Source organism: Aureobasidium melanogenum (genome assembly GCF_000721775.1).
Source record: "Aureobasidium melanogenum CBS 110374 unplaced genomic scaffold scaffold_28, whole genome shotgun sequence".
Lineage (NCBI taxonomy): Eukaryota > Fungi > Ascomycota > Dothideomycetes > Dothideales > Saccotheciaceae > Aureobasidium > Aureobasidium melanogenum.
This window is the reverse complement of record NW_024470080.1, coordinates 141,584-167,448: the sequence shown is the minus strand read 5'-3', so window position 1 is coordinate 167,448 and position 25,865 is coordinate 141,584. Positions and strand designations below refer to the sequence as shown.

Below are 25,865 nucleotides of genomic sequence, written 5' to 3'. Positions count from 1 at the left end.
TCATCTCGACTCAAGTACTCGACTGCTTCATTTGCTAATTTCGGCATAAAATGGCTTCCAAGAAGCTGCAGCAGGTATCTTTCTGGCATCAATTCTATTCACCATGGCAATGCTAACCTTCCGCTCTCAGGAAATGGTTCAGGTCGGTTCGTCTCCTCTCATGACCCTGTCGTGCTTTCCCCACAACTGCTCTCCCTCAAGCTAACTGGTATACCTGCGCGTCTCAGACAGGTCCGAGTATGAATACGTCCGGTCTCTTGATGCTGTAACAGCCAATCTGACCATCCTTTTACAGGTCTGCCTCACCTTTCTGGCGTACTTCATCCTCGAATAGCAAGCGTGAAACCAGTCTCGCTGGTGAGAGGAAGGTCTTTGGAGCTTCATACTCTCACGCAGACATCCTCAACTTCGACAACTTGTACGCTCTTAACACGCCTCTCTACTGGACCTCTGATCTGACTGTACTCCCAGGAACATATCCAACAGCAGCACACCACGTCCACACACACCGCCCTCGCGCGACACCCGACCACCTTTGAAGTCCTCGACCAGTCTCTCTCCTCCAGGCCCACGTCGCTCCTACTCTAACTTTTTTGGCGAATCAACTAAGAGCTATGATCCACCGCAAGATGAAGAAGCTTTGGACTTTGACGAAGATGAAGATGAATTCGGCCTACCGAGCATAGCAAGCATGAGGAGGAAAGGGAAAAAACAAATCGCAAAGAAGAAGAGAGATCCAGGGGGCTCGCAATCGTCTTTGACCACCGTCCCGTCAGCTACTGCGACACTGGCTTCATGGTCCATGAACAATGGTGACATTGCCGAAGAACGCAGCTTACCAAGTTATCCTACTACGAAGCGTTCTGACGGCAAGATCTTGCGACCACAATACAAGGACATCCTTAGGGATCCCGCAAATGCTCTCCACCTAATAAATCACGCACCTGCACCACTTAACGCCTCTCCGAAAGAAGTCGAAGCCCACTCAGCTCGCATTACTCGCATCAACAAGTTCAAACGTATTTTACAAGCTTCATCGATCAACTTGGCCGAGCTACGCGACTCTGCTTGGTCTGGATTGCCCGAAGAAGTCAGAGCCATGTCATGGCAGATCCTACTTGGTTACCTTCCGACAAATAGCGACAGGAGAGTGACTACGCTGGAGCGCAAGAGGAATGAATACTTGGAAGCTGTGCGACAGGCCTTCGAAAAGGGCACGTCCACAAACGAGGCCGAGTCTGTCATTGGGATCGGCGGAATCTCGTCATCACCAGCCACTCAACGAGGCAAGGGTCGCGGGCTGGACGAGGCCATCTGGCATCAAATCAGCATCGACGTACCACGAACGAATCCACACCTTGAGCTGTACGGTTTCGAAGCAACACAAAGGTCTCTGGAGCGGATACTGTACGTTTGGGCTATCCGCCACCCCGCGAGTGGCTACGTCCAAGGAATCAACGATCTGGTCTCGCCATTCTGGCAAGTTTTCCTTGGAATGTACATCACGGATCCAGACATCGAGTTTGGCATGGATCCTGGACAACTACCCAAACAAGTTTTGGACGCTGTCGAGGCCGATACATTCTGGTGCCTTACCAAACTTCTTGATGGCATCCAGGACAACTATATTCATGCACAGCCTGGTATCCAGCGACAGGTGGCTAGTCTTCGAGATCTGACTACGCGCATTGACGGCAATCTGGCGAAGCACCTCGAAAATGAAGGAGTAGAATTTATACAATTCAGTTTCAGATGGATGAATTGCTTGCTCATGCGCGAGATTAGCGTGAGAAACACCATCAGAATGTGGGATACGTATTTGGTATGTTTCTAATTGTCAGTACAGAGTTCGGATCAAGCTAACGTTTGACAGGCGGAGGACCAAGGGTTCTCCCATTTCCATCTCTATGTCTGCGCCGCCTTTCTGGTCAAATGGTCCGACCAGCTGCTCAAGATGGATTTCCAAGAGATTATGATGTTCTTGCAAGCTTTGCCAACCCGCGGTTGGAATGAGAAAGACATCGAGCTCCTTCTCAGCGAGGCCTTCATCTGGCAGAGCCTCTTCCGGAACTCGAAGGCTCATATCCAGAAGAGCTCTCAGAATGGACCTCTCTCAGTCACACTATAAGACCAGTTCCTATTCCACCATCGCTTCTGTTCTGGTAATTTATGGTTCTACTGCAGAAGTCAATCAATCGATGTTGAGAGCATTCCTGATCAATTCATTCTTCATGCTTGATCAAATTTCGCGATACGAAGGTCACAAAGGTTGACGAGACCCTCTCGTGGCTGTTCGGTGTTAGTGCGAGAACTTTTGGAGGTGTCTAGGTGCTTACCGGAGCATATTGTCGCAGATGTACGCCCGCCTCTTTGAAAATCTTTGCGCTCTGATATACGGTCAGTCGTGAGTTTAAAAGGCAAAATAATCGACATACCTGGGTGTCCATGTGGTAGCTTTGACTGAAGACGACCTCGGTAATGCCGACCTGGACAATCTTCACACTACAAGTCAAGCAAGGGCAGCTACGACAGTCAGCACGGGCAGTAATATCAGGCATTAGAGAGACTTGCGTATTGCAGTATAGCACAGCGCCATCGCCAACGCGCTCTCGTCCCGCCTCGAGAAGTGCATTTTCTTCTGCATGGAGACACAAGCATGTGCTGAGCCCAGTGCCGCCTCCCTTGCTAGTATTGCAACGAGCACAGCCTCCTTCGTTGCAATTGGTGACATTCCTTGGAGTACCGTTATAGCCAGTACTGATGACACGCTTGCCCCGGACAAGGACACAGCCGACTTGTCTCCTCATGCAATTGCTCCGTCGAGCAGCAAGATCAGCGAGTTGCATGAAGTACTGGTCCCAGGTAGGCCTCATCCTGGCAGGGTCGAGGAGATTCAAAGCATCGAGCGAAGCTTGCAGCTGAGGAATGGTGGTAGTCGGGTTCAAGATTCTGATCTGAGCTCTGGACGAAAGAGTAGCCAGACTCGATAAAGGGTCGTAGAGGTGCTCATCGTTACGCAAGACAAAGTCGTCCAGGGCTGGGGCTTCTTTGTTCTCTTGAGCACATCTCTCACGGAAGCGCTGCCATCGCACGCTGATAGGAGCATCGATGCTCAGCAAGATGAAGTGAGGTCGCTTAGCCAACGTATCAAGGATAGCTTCATTCCAGATAGTGGTCAGGACATAATTTTCTCTCCAGTTCTCAGAAACATATTGATCGAGCAACAGAGCTGTAGGAAACTCGAGTGCGGCAGATGTCCAGTGAGCGAAATTTGCAGACTTTTCGATTGCAGGAGTTTCATCGTTCCGTTTGATCGTGAGAGGGGTGAAGTTGTGTTGTTTGATCAGATAGTCTGCTACGGTTGCTTTGCCCGCACATATCGCTGTTGACTTTGTTTAGAAGGCAGGGGAGAGAAAGTGTCACATGTCTACTTACGGCCACATATGCCAATGAGCATGATTGGCTTTATCTCTTGGTCTCTGCGGAAGCCTCTTCCCAAATGATCAATTTTTGAATTACCACAAGATGCTCAGCACAAAGGCACCAGAATGGGGAAAGGAGCTTTCGCATGTTTGGGCCGAAGGTCGCGCTTTCCAGTTCAGGCGCACGGTCTCAGTCAGAGAAAGCGCGACCCAGACCAACGTCACAAGTGAAGGAGCATCACTCAGCAGGTCACGACTGCCGTCCTAATGATCCACCGTGACTGTCACTTGCTACGACCGTAAACATCGTCGTTCTCACCCTTAACATCATCTTCCACGCAAAGTTATCTCATATCCATAGCAAGCAGGACTACGAACATCAATAGCGACCGCGCGCAAAGACGAAGCACCCCGCAACGCGACAAACAACCATGATGGAACCGCTCAAGTTTGCGCCATGGACGTCCGAAATCGATCTAGGCTTCTACTCAGCCCTTGGTAACCTCAAGCTCAATCATGATCGCTTGGACTCTTCAGCACGCAGGGTGCTGGGTGTATACCAGATTCAAACCAGGGATCCACCAGAGCGTAGTGCTCGCATGCAGGTTCATAACCAAGCCTTGACCCAGGACCAGTATGCCTACGCCTGACACACTGTCCATGATGATGGTAGCTAATGTAAGGTGCAGTGTCCCCGCCGGCTTCTATCGCGGCGAAGGCTACATTCGCAACTTCAATACCATGGACGAATACAAGCAAGTCGACAAGGCTGCCCACATCGAACGCGCTGGTCGAACCATCTGGGACGCCATTAACGATGGAACAATCTTCTCGTGCCCTTCGTTGCTATCATCATTCTCAGCCATCTGCTATGCCGATCTCAAAAAATTCAAGTTCACATACCAGTTCGCATACCCAGCCTTGCACTCAGACCCAACCTGGACATGTTCAACTGCTCAAAAGCTCACACCACAAGAGACAGTCGAGTTGGTCGACAAGGTACAAACATGGAGATACAGTGTAGATACAAGACAGCATGGTTTCTTCCTGGCCAAAAAGATCAGAGGGGCCGACCTAGACGACGACCATGAGTCACATACCCCACTCGATGAACCCGATGACCGAGACTTTGAGCACGACCACCACGACAACGAGCCTAGCAACACACTCGATTACCGTTGGAAAATTGGTGCTTTGGCAAATTACGAGACTGGCTTCTTCAACAATGTCGACCCCGATGATCGCTATATTTGCTTCGCCGACCCCTCGACTTTTGAGACAAATCCTGGTTGGATGCTGAGAAATTTACTTGTTCTTGTTCGTCAACGATGGAAGCTCGACAAACTTCAGATCATGTGCTATCGCGACACGCACGCTCGACGAGAGCAACCACACAGCATCTCCTTCAAGGCCGAGTCTGTCAAGCCTACTGAAGGCGACCACATGGCAACTTTCCCATCAATGCCTGAAAGTCGCGACGCTTCATCGCCCGCTTCATCACCTACACCAAGATCAATACCACCGTCAGAACGTGGCCCCATGCCAAAGATCACAGGTTGGGAGCGAGATACAAGGTCCAGGAACACTTCCCGCACCATTGATATGGGCGCCTATATGGATCCTACTCGCCTTGCTGATCAAGCAGTCGACCTGAATCTGAAGCTGATCAAATGGCGCATCGCGCCCTCAATCGACCTTGATATCATCAAGGAAACCAAGTGTCTTCTGCTAGGTGCAGGTACCCTAGGCTCTTACGTCGCACGCAATCTTATGGGTTGGGGTGTGAGGAACATAACCATTGTCGACAATGGCCGGGTTAGTTTCAGCAACCCCGTGAGACAGCCTCTCTTTGACTTCAACGATTGTCTGAAGGGTGGTTCACCAAAGGCCGAAACAGCTGTCAAAGCGCTGAAACGTATCTATCCCGGTGTCAACGCCGCCAGCCATTCGTTGTCAGTGCCTATGGCCGGGCATCCCATTATGGATGACAAGAAAGTCAAAGCCGAGTTTGACCAGCTACACAAGCTTATTTCAGACCACGATGCAATCTTCATCCTGATGGACACGCGCGAATCGCGTTGGTTACCAACAGTCATGGGCAAAGCAGCGGGGAAGATCGTCTTGAACGCTGCTCTTGGTTTCGATTCATACATGGTCATGCGACATGGAGTCTCCTCACAGCCAAAAGAAGAACAACTAGGTTGTTACTTCTGTAACGATGTCGTTGCACCTGCCAATTCGCTCAAATCAGCCACGCTTGATCAACAATGCACCGTTACTCGTCCTGGTGTAGCAGCCATTGCATCAGCATTAGCAGTTGAGTTACTTGTCTCGATATTGCAACATCCAGACAAAGCGGCCGCATCTGCCCCTCCTATCAATAACCCTCAAGCGCAGCATCCCGACCATCCATTAGGCAGCGTACCTCACTCACTTCGCGGCTTCCTCACAGATTGGCGTACCCTCACTATCAGAGGGCAGGCATATGATTGTTGCTCAGCTTGCTCTCCTACGATACTTTTACTCTACAATGATGAGGGGTGGGACTTTGTAAAGCGTGCAATCAATGAGAAAGGCTATGTCGAAGAGGTATCAGGCTTGGCGGAAGTACAAAGAAGGGCCGAGGAGCTTGACAACGAAGTGGACTGGCAAAGTGAAGGAGAGGAAGATAATGACGAGGCTGAGATGATCTAGGCAGGTATGTTGCTCCTGGTATGAAAGAGAGTGATTTGGAGTGCTATCGAAATGCAGAATTGTATTGTAGAGAGTTAGAATATCCACTGAGAGTCCGTCTCATTCACGATTCTTTTCTTGCTTCTCTGGCAAGGGAGAATATCAAAATTACTTTGTGCATTTCTACAGGTGACTTCGTTCGGAGTGTGCAGGTCGGAGATGGACTTTGCGCAGGTGCTCTTGATCAACCTTCCAGATTCGCATCATACATCTTGTGGTGACATACCCCTCTCTTGTGAGTGGTCTTTAAACAATTCGATGCCCCAGCGTTTACCTAATAGGGTGATGGCCCCCTTCATCTGCGTCTTCTCCGCAGACCCGCAGCGCGTGATGCTCTTTCACGGCCCGTGTGTGGGGATCCAGCTGCACCTTGTTGGAACCTCCCCTCGCTCTTCTGCCGGCAGTCACAAACACTGTCGAATGAATCGCGACCTCCGCTTCAGGTGTTACAACGTTACTATGCTACCATATTCCCGACAGGATGTTGAAGATTTCTTTCGTGTTGACGTGTACAACAGATCAGCTATGATGCATCTGGATACATGATCTGCTTTATATTATGCTTGCAACGAACAAGCTTTTCTGAGACTCTTTGATCTTGATGGTCTTGACACAGCTGAGTCAGACGTGAAACGGAACGGTATGTAAGAAACCTTCTGTAAAGCTCCTTGGTCAAGTACCGTTATGCAGCTCAGTCCTAGGAGATACTCTAGAAGACTCAAGTGGAGCTGGAGACTGCAGGACCTGGGTCGGTTAGCATTCTCCCTGCAGCTTCCTGCATCTTCATCTTTTGTACCTTCAGCTTTGGCGTGTGGCCGAGGCGGACGAGTCTATCAGTCACGGGATACCACCCTGCATCTCGATGATTTAATGAACTGTTCGATGGCCTCGATGGCCATATAAATTGTGCATCCCCTGGATTTCTACGTCCAGTTCCCTAGACTTGGTCCAATAAGCCAAAAAAAGACTTGAACTATGAGGCTCATCAACTCTATTCTCCTGTTGTTGGCCGGCCATGCAGCTGCTCAGCATGTTCATCTGGATATTCCGGAAGTCTCGCGCTATATATCTGCCATCGAGTCTGAATTCTCAGCATGGTATCATGGGCCACGGCCAACGATTCCTCATCCAACACATCCACCCAATTCCTTCCATAGTCCAGCACCATCGGCTTGTGCATACTGGCTCGAGGACATCAAACACCGGGGTATTGCAGCATTTAACCCTAGCCCCTCAACCTACCAAGTCTTTCGCAATGTCAAAGACTTTGGTGCTAAGGGTGACGGTGTGACTGACGATACTGCTGCTATCCAAGCAGCCATTAGCTCAGGCGGTCGTTGCGCACCAGGTTCTTGCAGCTCAACCACCACCACACCCGCAATAGTCTATTTCCCTGCTGGCACATATATGATTTCATCATCCATCATCGACTATTATTACACCCAAATGATAGGAAACCCCAATTGCGTTCCTACAATCAAGGCTTCTGCAAACTATACCGGAACAAATGGACTTGGTCTCATCGATGGCGACAAGTATGGCGCCAATGGACTTGGTTTTGGCGCTACCAATGTTTTCTATCGACAAATAAGAAACTTTGTGATTGATACGACGCTAGTTCCTGCGAATGAGTCAGTGACGGGGATTCATTGGCCAACTGCTCAGGCTACTTCCTTGCAGTTTATTACTTTTAACATGAGTCAAGAGGCAGGTACACAGCATCAAGGTGTTTTCATCGAGAGTGGATCTGGTGGTTTTATTGGTGATTTGACCTTTTATGGTGGATTGTATGGTATACAGGTACGTTCGGCGCCATCACCAAAGTCATCCTCGGTCGCTGATAGCTATGCTTTAGAACGGCAACCAGCAGTTCACGCAATCAAGACTGACTTTCAAAAATGTGGTAACAGCGATCAACCAACTGTGGGACTGGGGTAAATACAAACAGATTGATCCTGTTGATACATATTCTAATCAAGAATTTTTAGGCTGGCTTTACCAAGACATCACCATCGAAAACTGCACTGTCGGCATCAATATGTCATCCGGTGGTTCGACAGCCCAATCTGTGGGATCGGTGGTCTTGATCGACAGCACTATCAGTAATACTCCGCTAGGCATTGTGACGGCACACAATGAGACCTCTCAGCCCGCAGCCGGTGGTTCTCTGATTTTGGAGAATGTTGCTCTCAACAACGTACCAATTGCTGTTCAAGGTGCTGGTGGCGTTACGGCACTTTCAGGTTCAACTGGTTCAACCATCATTAGCGCATGGGGAGAAGGTCACGAATACACTCCGAATGGACCCACAAACTTCGAAAGTACTTTCCTTGCAAATGTCAGGCCTGCATCACTTCTTTCCGGGTCGAAGTACTATTTTCAAGCCAAGCCTCAATACCAGAAGTATCCAGTCTCAGCTTTCGTTAGTGCTCGCTCTGCTGGTGCTACAGGAGATGGTCATACAGACGATACAAATGCTCTGCAGGCTGCCGTCAACTTGGCAACAATACAAGGAAAGATTCTGTTCCTAGATCATGGCGACTACAAGATTACACGCACACTCAACATCCCACCAGGCTCGAGGATCGTTGGTGAGAGCTACAGTGTCATCTTCTCGTCTGGCGAATTCTTCAACAATATCAATTCTTCACAGCCAGTTTTGCGAGTTGGGCTCAACAAACAATGGGGAAGAGTTGAACTCTCGGATTTGATAGTGTCGACACAAGGTCCTCAGGCTGGCGCAGTCTTGATTGAGCATAATCTTGCAGCACCACCAGGTAACCCATCTGGATACTGGGATGTTCACACACGAATTGGTGGGTTTGCAGGTTCAGACTTGCAACTTGCTGAGTGTCCAACAACACCGAATATTCTCACCCCTCCTGCGCCTGTCAATTCGAACTGCATCGCAGCATACATGTCTTTACACATCACCTCTGGCGCATCAGGCTTCTACATGGAAAACAACTGGCTCTGGACAGCTGACCACGACATCGACGACCCTAATCTAACACAACTAACCATCTACGCGGGTCGCGGCCTGCTCGACGAAAGCAGTGGGCCAGTCTGGCTTATCGGCACAGCAGTCGAACACCACACCAAATACCAATACCAATTCTCCTCTGCCGCAAACGTGTTCGCTGGCTTCATTCAAACCGAAACTCCATACTACCAACCTAATCCTCCAGCTTCGGAGCCTTTCCCATACGTTGCGAGTCTTAACGATCCTTACTTTGCTCCTGTAGCAACAGCTGTAAATCTTACTGCCTCCAACACCTCTATCCCCACAGAAGATGCCTGGGGACTACGAGTCATCGACTCCAACGATATCTTGATCTACGGAGCGGGTCTATATTCCTTCTTTGACAATTACTCGACTAATTGCTCGGATCAAGGTAATGGCGAGGTTTGTCAGAACCATATTGCTGATGTTGAGGGTAGTAAGGGTGTCAGTATTTATGCTTTGAATACGGTTGGGACGCATTATTCGGTGCAATTGGATGGAGTTGATGTTGCGCTTTACAGCGAGAATCTGGATGGGTTTGTGGAGACAATTGCGATTTCTAGGACTTGATGGGTTTCGATCATGGTCATTGTTGTTGTTGTGTGAAAATCCTCTGGGAGGTCCGGCGAAAAGAACTCTATTTTTGTGTATCGTTCTTTCCTTACCAAGAACTGACTCATTGTGTTCTTAGCTGTTGGCGATCCTTGAAACCATTGTAGATGAACATGCTCAAACCGCACAAGAAAAGACACAGTCATACCCTCAGAGTCATCGAACATTCGAGGAAACCCGCGATAGGAGGGGGTCCTCTTCAGCAGGTCGTCCCTAGCCGCTTACTGGAGTACCCACCATCAAAGGTTTACGGCCGTAAAGTTTCTCAGCCACCTCCCAGTCGGCTTCAAAATCTCTCCGTAACAACATTTGTTCGCAGTGTTGAACTCTTGTGCTCGCAGAAGGTTCCTAAAACAGTATTCGGATCCAAATGTGTTCTAATAGAAATTTTCCAAGATCATTTTGTTACGGACGGCAGGTAGGTGCAAGGCGCAATGTAATGTCCGTCTGACAGCTCTGCTGGTAAGTATGTATATATGCATTGATCTTGCCATGGCATTTTCAATGATAGACTACCTTTGATATTTCTCATTCCTTCATTACCATGGAAGACTTCCAATCACAGCAACCCCTTGAGACTACCGAAGCTTCGATCCAGCAGCCCGAAATTATGAACATATCCGAAACTCCTTCTTTACCAACCTGGCGTCTCATACTCATGGTCATTAGCCTATGTATCGGCCTCTTCCTCTCCCTAATTGATACCTCAATCGTAGCCACAGCTCTCTATGATATCGGTGTTTCGTTCTCTTCACCACATACAGTTACTTGGGTAGCTCTGTCCTACACACTCTCCTACCTCAGTTTTGCCGTGCCTTTCGCCAATCTCAGCGATGTCATTGGCCGTCGCGCTGCCTGGCTGCTCGCTTTCACTATTTTCTTTGCTTTTTCGCTAGCGTGTGGGTTTGCAAGGACTTTGGTGCAGTTGATTGGATTCAGGGCTGTGCAGGGAGTGGGTGGAAGTGGATTGTACTCGTTGACCATGATTGTCATGCCAGAGATTGTTGCCGAGGACAAGAGAAAGTGGATTGGTGCCATTTTTGGGGTGGTCGTTGCTGTGGCTGGGGTCATGGGCCCGGTGGTGGGAGGTGTGATTACCAAGTTTGCGACTTGGAGGTGGGTGTTTTGGATCAAGTATGTTTGTGGAGTGTTGTTTCGAGGTTGGAAGAAACCTGCTAATGTTGCGCAGTGGTCCTATTGCTGCTGTCTCGGTGGCGCTGTTTCTCCTTACCTGGCCAACTAGGGATATGGTAAAGCAGCCTGCTCGCATTCCTTGGAAATGTCTCGACTTCCCTGGCTCTTTCCTCCTGGTCGCCGCTTCTGTTCTCGTAGTCTTTGCCTTCCAGGAAGCCGGCCTCAGACCTCATTCTTGGGATAAAGCCCTGTTTCTAGCACCTTTGCTCGTTGGCTGTTTCTGCTGGTGTGTTCTTTTCGCCTGGGAAGTCTTCGCCTCAAAACGCTCCATCTCAGTCATCCTACCTCCTCGCTTACTCAAACGCCGTGTCTACATATCCACGGTTATGATCACTATGCTCACAGGCTTTGTAAACTTCACCGCCATCTATGCTCTCCCTCTGCACTTCCAAATCGTCACTGGAACAAGCTCACTCATCGCCGGAGTAGCTTTACTGCCTTTACTGGTCTCGGCAGCTATAGGGAGCATGTTAGGCGGCTTCGCCTCTAAGACACGCTCTTTTCCTGCCCTGGCAATTGCCAATGGCATGATGGCGATTGGAGCAGGTCTCTTGTCTACATTGACACAACACTATGGCATCCAAACCAAGACCTATGGCTTTGAGGTACCGCTGGGCTTGGGCTTGGGACTGTCGATCTCTACCTCCACGTTGTTGGCTGCGACACAGTGTGAAGCTGCCGATATTGCCGTGGCGCAGGGAGTAGTGGCACAAGCCAGAGTGTTGGGTGGGAGTCTTGGGATAGCAGCATCTTCTGCTATTCTAGGCAGTATGCGTGCAAAGGAGGCTACGAGGTTGGATGAAGTCGTTGATGAGAGATTGGTTTACACCAAAGGCTTTTCAAAGACAATGTGGGTTTGTGCTGTTGTTTCTTGCATTGCCGTGATGCTTTCGACAGGAACTTATCAAAGAGAGACAGGACGAGCATCACGGTCATCTGTAAGTGCTGAACAAGTCATCATACAGGATCAAGTAGTTGCAATGCCGAAAGAAGTCTGAATATTCATAGGAGAAATAGACAGTGAAACGTCGGGCTATTCATCTTGACCACTTCAAAGACTCCACATATCGCAATGTTGGCTTTCAAGGACTGGGCGCCACATCACCTCCCCATGAAATATAAGTTTGCAGCTATACACAGTGTGCTCTTAACATTTGTCACCGTTCACTGAGAGTCTGGAGGTGGCGTGCAGGGTATGGTTGTCTCCAAAGATTTGATGATTTCACTTGTTATAAAGATAATGCCAGAGAAAATCATATATGGAAGGAACAATGTTCGAAGCATCAACAAAAAAAAAGGCAACCTTGTTTCGTTCTTTCCGCGTCCCAAAACTGCGATTCCAGGGATGCGTCATGACAGACCATCAACTTGCGCTTGCAGGTACTCAGATGTCCTGAAGAGTACTTCGTGCATTAATATACCAGCTCCGACCCAGAAAGCTTCATCCCAAATCTGACTCCGAACGGTGACATTAGTCCGCTCAAGACACCTGCAGCTCCTGAATGTGCCAGATTTAATGGCGCAATGCGGTAGCACATCGCCATTTCTGCACTTTGGAAGGTAGTAGCTGCACAGTGCGGTGACAAACAATACATAGAGACAATAGAAGGAAGCCCTATAAGGACTACCAGAGAATATGTTGAAATAGTCCCAGCCATGGCGGAGGTAGAGATAAGTGACGATGCAGATGGGTTCGACGAGAAATACTCCGCGCATCATCATTCCATTTGAAGATTTTGGTTGCTGAGGAGGAGGAAAGGCGGCCTGATTCTCGAGGTCCCTGAGTTTCTCCATTGGAGTAGGTGTTGGTGGTAGTTTTTGTGTGTGTAGAAGTGGTAAAGTGGAGGGAGAGTTCATCTATTGCTGAATGGGCAAAGCAAAAATTTATGTAAGAGATGATATGACCAAGAACAAACTGCAGTATGACTCTGAAGTTGTGACTGTGCTCGTTGTGTCATATTGCTCAAGTGCATGAGCACATTTTCCCCTCCCCACGTGGGTAGAATAGTCAAAATCTAACTATAGAAATGCAAAATATCTTCTTAAACCATGTTGCCTCCATAGAGAGAATACTATCAAAGGCTGTCTCCATGGTCAGACTCATATTCGAGATGCAACTGTGCATTTAGATAGCCTATAATAACCCTTATGTCTTGGACGGAGAGAAGCTCCTTGGATGTGAGATTGTGATTGTGTTCAGCACACGTGGAGGAGGTTATTTGACTTCGGAGTCTCCACAGCGAATCAGGTATTGGGTGCCTGGGGATGGTATGTGGCGAGGCTATCAAGCCCAACCAGTTGTCGCTCATTATTCCGCTAGCCCAGGCAGACAGCAAAATTTATCATGACTGCAAGCAGGAATTTTTTCAGGTGTGGGTATAAAACCTACCCTTCGGATCTAGACTCTCTCAATCGAAGTCATCTTTCATTATCTTGCATCAAAGCACAAAAGAAGTTCATACTTCAACACTCCACCAAGCATTCAGCCATGCCAGCACAAGGCGAACGCACAGCACACAACCAGGTCCCTAGCGGTCGCATCTATTGCCCCTTTCTAGGGGCGTCAAGATCATCCATATGGGCATTTCAGCCCCATGAAGTGGCAACCCTAGAGCCGACCAGAAGAGAACAAGACGAGAGCCTGATGCAGGAGGAGGCACTTACCGGAACGACAGACGCAGACGACGATCCAAGCAAGCGATTTGAACCTCCAAAGAAACCTGAAGCAAGACGATGTTGCATGCGCCAGTACGAAGTCATGCAAGGAAGGCGCGCAGAGCACACCTGCGTTCGGGAGCCCTGCTTTGATGAAGCTTGTTCGCGCGATCTTCCAGGGGGCAAGGGATGTCGTTACAGCGAGGCATTCCACCTACACTCGATACACCCCTGTATGTGGGGTTGGGGCAAGATGCTGGTCGAGCATGCAGAATGGTATGGATCGTCGGCGGCAATGACGGAGGAGCTGGGCAAGATAGCGCAGTTGTATAGGGAGCGACATACGCACGACAAGAGGTTCGAAGGTCCGGTTGTGGTCAAGGACCCACCGAACGCTTCTGGTGAGACCCCTTATTATTTGGTTGTGGAGCCGTCAGAGCACAATGGAGAGAGGCCCAGGGTCACCACATAGGGTGTGGGTATCGAGGTCGAAGAACAGTCGTAATTCTAGCACATCTCCGTGTGCTCCAGTCTGTCACAGCGCAGCTGCCGAAATGCACAATACTCCCACGCAGAATGTAGTCTCCATAAAGAGTCCCTACTAAAGGCTATCTCCACAACCAGTGTCAAATTTGAATTTCAATTGTGCATTCTGATAGTGTATGGTGGTCCTTGTACGCGCGATGGAGAAGGGGCCCAGAATTGAGACCGGAACCTGGAGTCAATCCTGAGATCAGTACTTGGGCACTGGCACCACCTTAACGATGGCCATCTACTTCGTCAAGACGTATAGCGAATCTCAAGAGTCTTCAGCTGTCAGGGACTCCGGAGCGAGGAGGATAACATGCGGTTGTGCATGACGGCCAATGCAATAGATACGTCCGAGTCCCAATTTCAGGTCGAATGTTATGGTGATGCAGATGAAGAAAAAAATCAGCAGCGGGCCGGTTGTGTCGTTCGATGAAATGTGTGTTCAGAGCACGTTCCCACTCATCCAGTTCTCAGCTGCTGGATGGTGCAGGCAGGTGTTGGTGGTGCATCGAGAAGGTGCGACAGAGATGCTCCGGGGCTTCGAACGCAGCAGTCACGTTATAGCATGGTTACTTGTACAATTCAACAGATTCGAATTTGCATCAATGTCGGTTCCTTGCTCATCTGGATGCATCTCTATGACCTGAGATGCAGGAGCTGAAGTCGCTTGAGAGCAGCTGAGAAAGAGAGTGTGCTTGGGCTTGGCCGTTTCTCCCGTTTCGGCCAGAACGCGTCTATTCTTGGGGAGGGGCTTTACTCAACCAACTCTCCTACTAGTACGCGTACAACAACAGCCGACCCTGCATGCTTGTACGGATGTTCGGCGCCTCGGAGCAGAGCCGCTATTTGCGATAAGTTTTGACTTTCTGATATCTGTGAGACACGAAAGCAGACCCAAGGTGGTTGAACAAAGTCAAGTCGTGGTTTTTCGGTCCTTTCTTCCTCTATCTATCGTGCCTTCCCTGTCCTCCGTCCTTTGTGTGCTCACCTCAGCTTCGTGCCTATCTGGAACTGTCGATCGTCATCCGCCATGCTCGTCTCGACCATCGTCTCCGCTCTCTCGCTGTTTGCCGTCGCATCAGCTCAATCCTCTGCCACCAGTACCTCGGCTTCTACTACTGCCACCCACTCTGTCGTCGCAAGTGCTGCTCCTGGCACAAACGGATACGACTATCTCGGATGCTACAATGAGACAACCGGCATAGCAGGCACTTCAGGTGCCCGCGCTATCACTGGCGGCAAGATGGAGACTGGCGACAACACGACTGTCGCCGATTGTCTGCAATACTGCGGCCAAAATAGCTACCAGTACGCTGGTCTGGAATATTCGAAGGAGTACGGTATACTGAGGCGCAAGACCAGCAAGGAGATATACTGATTCAGGATTTGCAGGTGCTGGTGTGGCAGCTATCTCTCTGCTTTGTCGAACAAACTGTCCGAGTCGAATTGCTCGCTCCCCTGTGTGGGCGACGACAGTGAGCTTTGTGGTGGTTACCTTACCCTCTCCCTCTACAACCTTACGAGCAAGAAGGCTGGTTCCGACGACTCTTCGTCGACCAAAAGTGCGGCTTCCTCGGTCTCTGCTTCGAGCTGGACCTACGCGTTGGGTGCTGGTGTCATGGCTTTGACGGTTGGTGCTGCTTTGTGAAGAGATGCTTGAGACGAGATTATACCCTGGGAAGATACAATTTACGATTGTTGGGATATGGCGTTTGGTTATATCAAGTACCACCAAGAGGAGTTTTATGGCGTGATTACAGCAAACATGAAGACTTTGGCATCTTGCTAAGCGTTCCCGTACTTCTTAAATTTGACCTGTATTGACCTCAGCTTCTTGTGTATAAGCGGCTGAGCTGCAAGCTGAGCCAGCTGAACCGACACCGCTCTTTCGCCTGTTCTCTAAATCCAAGCTTGTTGCTGAATTGATGCTCTAACGTTTTATCCAGGAGTCGCTCTCACGACAAAGAACCCTGCCGGATCTGCAATGGTTCAGATAGCTGGGAGATATTTCTTCGATCAGAACATCATCCCCCTTACTCTTATGGACTACACATCGGAGCTGTTGCCTTGAACTATATTGGGTCTATACCTGGGAAGCTACGATAATGCAAGAGTCTGGCAAACTATGCTACTCAGCTCCAAGTGTACAACGGGACAAAAATTAATTGTTTCGCACAGTCTCGAGCTAAACATTGGACATCACTCCCGTCTCAAGCAATACCATCCTCTCCAGCCTCTACATCCGCAAAGCATTTAAAGACCATATCGTCAGGTGCCATAGCTGACATCGCTGCTGGAGCCGCCATTGCAGTCATTGCACTTGTCTCGGGTATATTTTCATGCATGAGACAAAGAAGAAAGCGTGAGGCTGCAAAAGAGAATCCACTCAATGACCGAAGCGAATCTCCCAAGACTGACGATATATTGATCGAACTTCCCTCTCGTCTATTGACACCTGCGCCTCCGTTCACTCACGGTCCACATGAGCTACAACAAGGCCAGTACTACCTAGTTGCAGAGATGCCTAGTGACCGCGACGTACAGGAGTTGCATTCAGATACCCACGTTAATGAGTTACATTCAGATACCCTCGTACAGAAGTTACATGCAGCTATCCGAGCTGTGCCTATTAAGCCAGGCAGAATAGCGCAGCGTGATTTACATGAGCTGGGGCTTCCTGCCACTCCTAGCGCACGATGAAGGACATTGGATTATAGCCAGACGTGGCTATGTGTTAATGCAAGGGGTGACTTGAGTTTGAGGTTGAGTCTTCCGTATCTTTTCTTGTCTCATGTCTTTGTGCAAGGACTGTGTTCATATGTCACATCGAATTGGTTTAAGTGGTTGATATCGAAGTTGCATACAACGCTTGATGAGACTGCTCATGTGTATTCACAACGAAGCTTCCATGCAGAAAATGAGTCGCAAGCTTAAAACTTAAGAACTTTCACACAAGCTGGCTGCACGCACCCGCAGATTGGAGGCAGCTTAAGTCAAGCATGTCGAACAAGATATATATTTCGACAAAGTGAAAGCTAGCTCGGAGATTCCAGTTGTATAGTGACGGCTCGGACAAAGAGACGGACATTCAAACTGACCATGATAGTCCAACTGACGATGAGAGGTGAATATCTACCTCGAATTCACGCTTCGTGAGCAGCAGCCACACCGCAGTGTCACTCATACTCTTGGAGACACAAAATCATCTTTCTACGTCCGTTCTCTTTCTTCTTGATCAACTACCTACCTATCTTCTCGTTGCATCTCCGAACCAATCACAATCAAACATCAACAAGACATCCACTCGCCATGTCTTCTGACGAGAGCTCCAAAGACATCTTGCTTTCAACGATCGCGAGGTAAGTCATCCATGAGCACAGATCACTACGCCAGTCACATAACCAAAGCCCAGTCTTCATGAGAGCGGCGCATACTCAGATCTCAAGATTGTCTGTGGATCAGACACATACAATGTTCACAAGAATATCATTTGTCCTCAATCAGACTTCTTCCAAGCAGCTTGCCGCCCGGACACTTTCCAGGAGGGTCACACTGGAGTCGTTACGCTCCCTGCCAATGCTGGACGTGACGGAGGTACAAACAGAAAACCGCTCACACCAGATGAGTTCGACTGGGATCTGGATGTCGAAGATGTCAAGACGGTCAAAGCCATGATCCATTATTTTTACCATCACGACTACCCTGCCGAGAAGGTCTCTGAACATGCAAAAATGTATGCAGTGGGAGAGAAATATGGCATACAGACACTCAAGGCCCTGGCAGACAAGAAACTCAAACAGTCTTTTGAAGAGGGTAGAGGTGATCTAGAGACTGCCATTGTCATCACCTTCATGAGCACTCCAGACACTGATCGGGTTCTCCGATCTACAATCATCAGCACTCTTGGTGGTCCAGATATGCTGGGAGAGACACTCAGAATGGACGGAACGATCAAGAAGATTCCAGACCTCGTTTACAACTTATATCGCAGGTTCTTGTGGCGTTGCTACCGCTCATGAAACGGCTAGAATACGGCACTGAAGTTTCATGCTGCTGAGTTGGTTATTTTTGCAAAAACAGAGATTGGATGATCTAAAAGCAAGACGCGGAGGAAGTCGGCTGAGATTAATCGATGGATATCACATCGTGCATCAAAAATCAATGCATCCCTTGCCACCTTTGAATGATACTAAAATTAAGCTGTCATGAATCCGCCCAAACGGAGTGACCAGATGATTTGCCTTTCACTGACTTTTGATCTGCAAGGTCATACCTTACCACGGCAATGCAAAGTCAATGGCCTTTTCGAAGCACACAGTGGACGTTCCAACCAGCGATTCAAGAGGGATGGCGCACAGAGATCGATGTCTTCGGATGGCTTGAAACATGAAGAGGACGAGGAAGGTGTGGTGCGTCTGAGGGTCCATAGGAAAGTTTAGCCAAGACTTGCCCCAGATTCATCCCACTCTGTGACTCCACCGCGAATGACTCCCGCAGCGGCCAAAAAAGTTGAATACCATTCCACCACTTTTCTGGGCACACGACCGGAAACACTCACATCATGGCGGTCAACTTCCCTCAGGAGGAGGAGCGCATCCTCGCACAGTGGACCGTACGCCCGTTTCGACCCTCACGCGCAGTCAGGCCGCTATGACTAACGCCCAATTGTAGGAGATCGATGCTTTCCAAAGGCAACTCGAATTGTCGGCGCAAAAGAAGCCTTACACCTTCTACGATGGTCCCCCATTCGCTACTGGTACCCCTCACTACGGCCATCTGTTGGCATCCACCATCAAGGACATTATCCCTCGTTACTGGTCTATGAAGGGACACCATGTCGAGCGTCGTTTCGGCTGGGACACCCACGGTCCGTCTCACGCGCAATTCGCCCCGACAAACGAATTCGTCTGACAGAGTATAGGTGTGCCCATCGAGCAGATCATCGACAACAAGCTTCAGGAAGAGCTCGGTGTGCGTGGTCGCAAAGCTGTTGAGCAGATTGGTATCGCCGAGTACAACCGCAGATGTCGCGAGGTCGTCATGACTTATGCCCAAGAGTGGAGAAGAGTTGTTGGACGTCTGGGAAGATGGATTGACTTCGACAACGACTACAAGGTGAGCACGAGGAGGATCAAACCACACAAGAGGAAGCGCTGACGCGGCGCAGACCATGAACCCGACCTTCATGGAGTCATGCTGGTGGGTCTTCAAGCAGCTCTACGAGAAGGATCTCGTCTACCACGGCGCAAAGGTTCTGCCTTACTCGACCGCTCTCAGCACCCCTCTCAGCAAGTCTGAGGCCCAAGAAGACTACCGTGACGTTTCGGATCCCGCCATTGTTGTCAACTTCCCCATCCTTGGCCGTGAGAACGAATACTTCCTTGCCTGGACTACAACTCCCTGGACCCTCCCCTCGCACACCGGTCTCTGTGTGCACCCCGACTTTGAGTACATCAAGATCCACGATCAAGAGTCGGACAAGAAGTACATCTTGCTTGAGGTTGGTCTCAAGATGCTGTACAAGGACCCCAAGAAGGCAAAGTACACTGTTCTCGAGAAGATGAAGGGTTCCGAGCTGCTCGGTGTCGAGTACGAGCCTCCATTCGACTACTTCAAGGAGGAGTTCAAGGGCGTTGGATTCAAGGTTCTCAACGACACATACGTCAAGGTTGATGAGGGTGTCGGTATTGTTCACCAGTCTCCAGCTTTCGGTGAGGACGATTACCAAGTTGCCTGGAAGGCTGGCGTCATCAACGAGAAGCGTGCTCCTCCCAACCCTCTGGATCCTTCAGGACATTTCACCTCTCAAGTCCGCGACTTCGAGGGTCAACACGTCAAGGCTGCCGACAAGGACATTATCAAGCACCTCGAGAAGGCTGGTCGTCTCGTCAAGAAGAGTCAGATTGTTCACAGATACCCTCACTGCCCTCGTTCAAAGACTCCTCTCATCCAGCGTGCTGTTCCTTCGTGGTTCATCAAGGTCGAGCACGTTGTTCCTAAGCTTCTTGAGAACCTCGAGAAGACTCACTGGGTTCCTGGCTTCGTCAAGGATGGTCGTTTCCACAACTGGCTCGCATCAGCAAAGGACTGGAACGTGTCAAGAAACCGCTTCTGGGGCACTCCTATTCCTCTTTGGGTCAGCAGCGACTTCAAGGAGGTTGTCTGTGTAGGCAGCATTGCTGAGCTCAAGGAACTCAGTGGCTACACTGGTGAGATCACCGATCTCCACAGAGACACTGTCGACGGCATCACTATCCCCAGCAAGCAGGGCAATGGTGAGCTTCGTCGTATCGAGGAGGTCTTCGACTGTTGGTTCGAGTCTGGTAGCATGCCTTACGCTTCCCAGCACTACCCCTTCGAGAACAAGGACACTTTCCACAGCAAGTTCCCTGGTGACTTCATTGCTGAAGGTCTTGATCAGACTCGTGGTTGGTTCTACACCATGTCTTTGCTCGGCACTTTCCTGTTCGATACTTTCCCTTACAAGAACTGTGTCGTCAACGGAATTGTCCTTGCTGAGGATGGTAAGAAGATGTCCAAGTCGCTTAAGAACTACCCCGACCCCAACCTCATCATGGACAAGTATGGTTCCGATCCTCTGCGTCTGTACATGATTAACTCTCCTGTCGTTCGCGCCGAGCCTCTCCGCTTCCAGGAGCAGGGTGTCAAGCAGATCGTTTCAAGTGTTATCCTTCCTCTCTGGAACAGTTACAACTTCTTCGAGCAGCAGGTCGCTCTGCTCAAGAAGCAGGCCGACATTGACTTTATGTACGACACTTCCATTGAGGCCAAGAACACTAACGTCATGGACAAGTGGATCCTCGCTTCGTGCCAGTCCCTTCTCAAGTTTGTCAACCAGGAGATGTCCGTCTACCGTCTTTACACCGTCGTCCCTCGTCTGCTCGAGTTGATTGACAACACCACAAACTGGTACATCCGTTTCAACCGCAGACGTCTGAAGGGTGAGGCTGGCCAGGACGACGCTATTCACGCTCTCAACACTCTCTTCGAGGTCATCTACACTATGGTCAGAGGCCTCGCACCTTTCATCCCCTTCATCACCGACAACATTTACCAGCGCATCTCCAAGCACATCCCCGAGAGCCTGCACTACGAGGATATGCGCTCAGTCCACTTCCTGCCTTATCCTGAGGTCCGTGAGGAGCTGTTCGATGAGGTTGTTGAGAGACGCGTCAAGCGCATGCAAGTTGTCATTGAACAAGGTCGTCTTTGCAGAGAAAGAAGAACTGTCTCGCTCAAGACTCCTCTCAAGTCGTTGGTTGTCATCCACTCTGACCCTCAATACCTCGAGGATGTTAAGAGTCTCGAGTCATACATTGTTGAGGAGCTCAACATCCGTGATCTCATCCTCAGCTCCGACGAGGAGAAGTACCACGTCCAATACTCTGCCCTTGCCGACGTGAAGTCATTGGGTATCAAGTTCAAGAAGGATGCCGCCAAGATCAAGAAGGCTATTCCCAACCTTTCATCAACTGACATCAAGTCATTCATGTCAAGTGGCGAGATCACCATCGAAGGATGCCACCTCTCGAGCGAAGACCTCAGAGTGCAGCGCGGCATTCAACAAACACCCGAGACCAAGCACCTCGAGGTGGCCGTTGACGACAACTGCCTTGTCATCCTCGACAGCTTTGCATACCCCGAGCTCGCACAAGAAGGTATGGCCAGAGAGTTTGTCAACAGATTGCAGCGTCTGCGCAAGAGTGCCGGCCTGGTACCTACAGACGACGTGCGCATGGTGTACAAGGTTGTCAAGGACGACAACAACGAGGTTGACAGCATGTTCAAGGATCAAAAGTCCTTGTTTGACAAGGCTATCCAGGGTGACATCCAGCGTGAGGATGCCGTCACCGAGGGAGCTTTGGCAGAAGAGGATGCCGATGTTAGAAATGTGTCCGTCAAGTTGATGCTGTTCAAGCTATGATGTGACTTTGGAGGATGAGGAATGGTATTTCTGCTGGTCAATAGAATCTAGATCAGAGTTATGAATGAAAGACAAAAGCTGATTTCTTTTTATTCTCGTTATTCATGATTGTGCTATCATCGTTTCCTGCCTGCAGCTGCCTTTGAAAGACTTGTTAGCCTCGCCATCTCGATCAAGAAGATCCAGAACACTTACCAAATAACAGTTCTTTAGCTTCATAAACTCTTGTGCGCACATGTCCTTGTTAACATTCTGGTATTCGGCGACAATGCATTTGCCATAGGCAGCGCCCTGAAAAGATGTGAGTATAGCTTAGCGTGGCGGATGAAAGAGGACATACCTCGACTGTACACTTCGAGGTGGCAGTGATGAACTTTTCAAGCGGCTTTGCTCTAGGAGTCGACATGATTGGGATGTGATGGATTGGTTGTAGAATAATCGGAGGCGTTTGATAGAGATGAAGCGAATGGCGATGTCATTGACATGGAAGGCGGTGATCGGAGGCGGCCGAGGGCTTGCGTGCATGTGAAAGTCGCGTCCCTTGGATCAGCACTTTCCTGCGACAACAACAAGAGTTGCGTCTTTGTGGCTTCATTCTTTTCTGTCAACGACCATTATGATACGAATTGCCAGCATTGCTTGATTTATCTCACGAAGTATATGAACGCGCGAATGCCGTCTCCGCCATTGATACAGCGACGGTCTGAACGGCCGACCTGAAACGCGTCAACACTAAAATCACCACACGCCGGATGCCAGACTCGTCAGCCATTGAGGAGTTGCCGCCCTTGAGTGACCAAGGTAAGAACATCTGAGTTGGAAGTACGCTCCGCCGAGAACTCGCTGATCCCTTCCAGACATCAACATCCTCTTTCAGATTGTCAGCGACGCCCAACAATCGCAAAATCCTCCATTCAGAGCGCTTTTCGCTGCTTACGACAAAGTTCTCGCAGACCATGATATCCCCCAGGAACATGACCAGCGCATCTTCCGCTATCTCTTGCGATTGGGCGAAGGTCGCTCTCACAGTTCCCGATCCTTGATGTACAAGTTGCGCCAACTGCTCGCCAAATTAGACATTCACATCGTTGTACAGGACGAACAAGATGCTGGAGAAGACGGGGAAGTTAACTTGTCTCCGGACAATGTCAGACAGACGCAAGAGATAGTGCCTAGCAGCGCGACAAGAAGCCGCAGGGCAAGCTTCAACGATACCAGACTGGATGAGAGTTGGGTTAGTGGTGGAAGGCTTGATGCTGTCCGCTCTGGACATAGCCCCCATACTTCGCTGGACGACTTGTCGCGTATGCGAAGATCTTCGACCAATAGGCCGCCTGTCACGAACGGGGCATCAATTCGAGGCAGAGTCGCTATGCAAAATCAGGCTCAGATACGCAGAAGTCATTCTGTGTCAACTCAAGGCAGTATTAGAGCCACTCGCCCGCCAACTCCCGAACCCTGGCCTCGTCACCAACCTTCAATCGATTATCAAAATGTTTTGACAGACGACGAGACCGAGTCCGATATTCCCAGCTCTCCACCAGTCTTGCCATCCAATCACCAATTTGCACCTCAACACATTGAACCTATCGAAGCTGAGCTCACCTACGAAGCCGAAGCGTTTTTTCACACTTCGCAAATCAAGACAGCGCGCCGATGCCTTCATCAGCTATCTCTGGAATCCTCCCACCTCCAGCATATGGCTCGAATTGCTCAGAATCACGACCAGCGTCTACTCAAAACCCAAGCTTTCAGCATCTGGGCCGCAAAGCTACTGGACAAACGTCAGGCTGCCGAAACGGAACAATTCTTCGAGCAATACGAACGCAGGGCTACTCGTGCACGAGACCTCTTTTTACTGAACAAAGCATTCACACATTGGGCTCAGTCTACAAGCGACGAGGTTGCCAGAACATCTGTTGCTAGGAGACACATTCTGCGCACTCGCTACTTCAACGCCTGGCGTGATATCACAGCCGTAAACGATCTCAAGTGTCGTCGTTTGGGTCTTCGCAAGTGGTTCTCTGTCTGGAGAACAAACGCTGCCCGCAAAGCCGTAGACAATGAGCGTGCTGTTGCTGTTTACGAAGAAAATCTTGTTCAGAGGACATGGTGGAAGTGGTTCTGGGCTTTCTGTGAGCGAAAGGCTCCAGTGTGGCATGATCATCGTGCCAAACAGTCTTGTCTGCATAGCTTGGCTGGTGCTGTGACACGTCTTCGGCAGCATCAAGCTGCTGCCTCACGGATGCGGAACACCAATCTTCTCAAAAAGACTTTCGGTGCTTTGGTCGCTCGCCAGACTGCTATCCTCTCATTGCATAGAAGTGCTGAGGAGCTCCACAGAACAAATGCGGTGAACAACTGCTTTCACCATCTGGTACAAGAATCTAAACTGGGGCATGCTTCCAAAGAGATGTCTACTGTCGTGTCGAGACGACTGCTTACTACGGCTGTCTCTGTCTGGCAACTTAACACTCAACTCTCTCAACAAGCGACCGCTGCAGATCGGCGACGCATCCTGCAGAATGCATGGACGAATTGGAACGATAACCTGCGAGCTCGTGCACTCGTCGCGAAGATCGATGACAGAGTCGTACTTGAGAACCTCTACAAGTGGGTCTTACAGTCTCGACTTGCACTCTTCCGACGTGTCACAGACAGCAGATTGCAAGAACGTGCGCTGCAGACTTTGAGCTTGAGATTGACAGAGCAGCGCTTCCGTCTCGAAGAGGCGGCAATGATCTTCAAGGAACACAAGCGTAGGCGTATGTTGGCTTCCGTGATGTTGAGATTCCATGGCATCTCACGAGCAGAAGAGATAATGGAACGACAAGCACTTGAGTTCAGGAACACCCATCTTATGAATGCTGTGTTGCCAGTCTGGTTGCAACGAACGAAGCATTTGATGAAGCTGGACCGTTGGTCAAATGATGCGAGATATTATTGTCTAGCCAGCGGCACCATCAAAAAGTGGAAGGACGAAACATCACAAGCACAGCGTAACAAACGTAGAGATGCCTACGTTCAGATTCGAAGTCGTGTCAAGTCACGCATGGTCCGCAATTGTTTTGCTGCCTGGAGGGAAAGAGCCACTGTAGTCACGCAACTTGACTCCACTGCTGTCGAGCATGTCAATAATCGGCATGTCAACGCTGGCACCGCGATCTTCAACTCGTGGCGTGGAAAGACTCGCCAAAATAATCAGCTCTCGATTCAGGCTGAAGAGTTTTCTGCGCGCCTACTCTTCCTCCGCACGATTGCCATCCTGGTATCGAAGGGACAAGAGGTCTTGCTCCATCACACGCAAGCTCTAACGCTGTGCTCTCAGACTATCGATCTACTTGCAACCGGCACACTCAAAAGACTCAAATGGGCACTCTTTTGCCATCGACGCAATCTAGATTCGGCAGCAGCACTTGAACAGCGCAATTCTCAACAGCATCGTAGGAACATGTTAAGGTACTGGGCTGAACAAGCTTCGAGACGAAGGGCTGCCAGGACTTTGCCCCTGCCACCGGATCCTCCACAGGACGATGTACTGGAGTCACCCACAAAATTACCACCATCTGCTACAGCTCCTACGCCTGTTTCCGTTTCTCTTCCGCCATCTTCGAATTTATTCAGCAGCCTCAGACTACCCTCTGCACGTAAGACCCCTGCTCCGTTGTCAGCACAGAGCAGACTTGCACCTTTGCTTGACGGTGACGAGGAAGAATCAGACGTTGAAGAAATGGACTTTGGTGCTACTCATCGTGCTGAAGAATGGACA

General features: G+C 49.7%; 11 protein-coding genes across 11 annotated transcripts; 9 read left to right on the top strand and 2 right to left on the bottom strand.

The window, feature by feature from the left end:
- Nucleotides 1-50: 50 nt before the first annotated feature.
- On the top strand, nucleotides 51-2,128 carry M437DRAFT_88151 (RabGAP/TBC; the record flags this gene model as incomplete). Its single annotated transcript, XM_041028769.1, has 6 exons — nucleotides 51-74; nucleotides 131-146; nucleotides 228-237; nucleotides 296-418; nucleotides 472-1,822; nucleotides 1,874-2,128. 6 exons carry the CDS (start codon nucleotides 51-53, stop codon nucleotides 2,126-2,128), a joined length of 1,779 nt encoding a protein of 592 aa, XP_040875904.1.
- A 101-nt stretch (nucleotides 2,129-2,229) lies between these two features.
- On the bottom strand, nucleotides 2,230-3,457 carry M437DRAFT_88150 (deoxycytidylate deaminase; the record flags this gene model as incomplete). The annotated part of the gene is made up of 4 exons (XM_041028768.1): nucleotides 2,230-2,289; nucleotides 2,337-2,387; nucleotides 2,436-3,382; nucleotides 3,436-3,457. The coding sequence occupies 4 exons, from the start codon at nucleotides 3,455-3,457 to the stop codon at nucleotides 2,230-2,232; spliced, it is 1,080 nt and encodes a 359-aa protein (XP_040875903.1).
- A 399-nt stretch (nucleotides 3,458-3,856) lies between these two features.
- M437DRAFT_58240 (ubiquitin-like modifier-activating enzyme atg-7) lies at nucleotides 3,857-6,116 on the top strand (the record flags this gene model as incomplete). The annotated part of the gene is made up of 3 exons (XM_041023368.1): nucleotides 3,857-4,056; nucleotides 4,112-4,837; nucleotides 4,934-6,116. 3 exons carry the CDS (start codon nucleotides 3,857-3,859, stop codon nucleotides 6,114-6,116), a joined length of 2,109 nt encoding a protein of 702 aa, XP_040875902.1.
- A 1,014-nt stretch (nucleotides 6,117-7,130) lies between these two features.
- On the top strand, nucleotides 7,131-9,729 carry M437DRAFT_78640 (glycoside hydrolase family 55 protein; the record flags this gene model as incomplete). Its single annotated transcript, XM_041027025.1, has 4 exons — nucleotides 7,131-7,252; nucleotides 7,313-7,955; nucleotides 8,011-8,089; nucleotides 8,144-9,729. The coding sequence occupies 4 exons, from the start codon at nucleotides 7,131-7,133 to the stop codon at nucleotides 9,727-9,729; spliced, it is 2,430 nt and encodes an 809-aa protein (XP_040875901.1).
- Nucleotides 9,730-10,381: 652 nt separating this feature from the next.
- Nucleotides 10,382-11,963, top strand: M437DRAFT_58168 (MFS general substrate transporter; the record flags this gene model as incomplete). Its single annotated transcript, XM_041023356.1, has 2 exons — nucleotides 10,382-10,905; nucleotides 10,961-11,963. 2 exons carry the CDS (start codon nucleotides 10,382-10,384, stop codon nucleotides 11,961-11,963), a joined length of 1,527 nt encoding a protein of 508 aa, XP_040875900.1.
- Nucleotides 11,964-13,453: 1,490 nt separating this feature from the next.
- Nucleotides 13,454-14,092, top strand: M437DRAFT_69550 (uncharacterized protein; the record flags this gene model as incomplete). The annotated part of the gene is made up of 1 exon (XM_041025299.1): nucleotides 13,454-14,092. The coding sequence occupies one exon, from the start codon at nucleotides 13,454-13,456 to the stop codon at nucleotides 14,090-14,092; it is 639 nt and encodes a 212-aa protein (XP_040875899.1).
- A 1,092-nt stretch (nucleotides 14,093-15,184) lies between these two features.
- M437DRAFT_13635 (WSC-domain-containing protein) lies at nucleotides 15,185-15,691 on the top strand (the record flags this gene model as incomplete). The annotated part of the gene is made up of 2 exons (XM_041018719.1): nucleotides 15,185-15,486; nucleotides 15,544-15,691. Coding segments are annotated over 2 exons (450 nt in total), but the record flags the coding sequence as incomplete, so codon positions are not given.
- A 1,769-nt stretch (nucleotides 15,692-17,460) lies between these two features.
- On the top strand, nucleotides 17,461-18,170 carry M437DRAFT_78637 (uncharacterized protein; the record flags this gene model as incomplete). Its single annotated transcript, XM_041027024.1, has 2 exons — nucleotides 17,461-17,510; nucleotides 17,564-18,170. 2 exons carry the CDS (start codon nucleotides 17,461-17,463, stop codon nucleotides 18,168-18,170), a joined length of 657 nt encoding a protein of 218 aa, XP_040875897.1.
- Nucleotides 18,171-18,712: 542 nt separating this feature from the next.
- On the top strand, nucleotides 18,713-22,096 carry M437DRAFT_69547 (isoleucyl-tRNA synthetase; the record flags this gene model as incomplete). Its single annotated transcript, XM_041025298.1, has 4 exons — nucleotides 18,713-18,763; nucleotides 18,823-19,018; nucleotides 19,073-19,266; nucleotides 19,319-22,096. 4 exons carry the CDS (start codon nucleotides 18,713-18,715, stop codon nucleotides 22,094-22,096), a joined length of 3,219 nt encoding a protein of 1,072 aa, XP_040875896.1.
- Nucleotides 22,097-22,212: 116 nt separating this feature from the next.
- M437DRAFT_88143 (uncharacterized protein) lies at nucleotides 22,213-22,502 on the bottom strand (the record flags this gene model as incomplete). Its single annotated transcript, XM_041028767.1, has 3 exons — nucleotides 22,213-22,236; nucleotides 22,292-22,387; nucleotides 22,437-22,502. The coding sequence occupies 3 exons, from the start codon at nucleotides 22,500-22,502 to the stop codon at nucleotides 22,213-22,215; spliced, it is 186 nt and encodes a 61-aa protein (XP_040875895.1).
- A 450-nt stretch (nucleotides 22,503-22,952) lies between these two features.
- Nucleotides 22,953-25,604, top strand: M437DRAFT_10118 (Sfi1-domain-containing protein; the record flags this gene model as incomplete). The annotated part of the gene is made up of 1 exon (XM_041018547.1): nucleotides 22,953-25,604. A coding segment is annotated over one exon (2,652 nt), but the record flags the coding sequence as incomplete, so codon positions are not given.
- Between the last annotated feature and the right edge of the window lie 261 nt (nucleotides 25,605-25,865).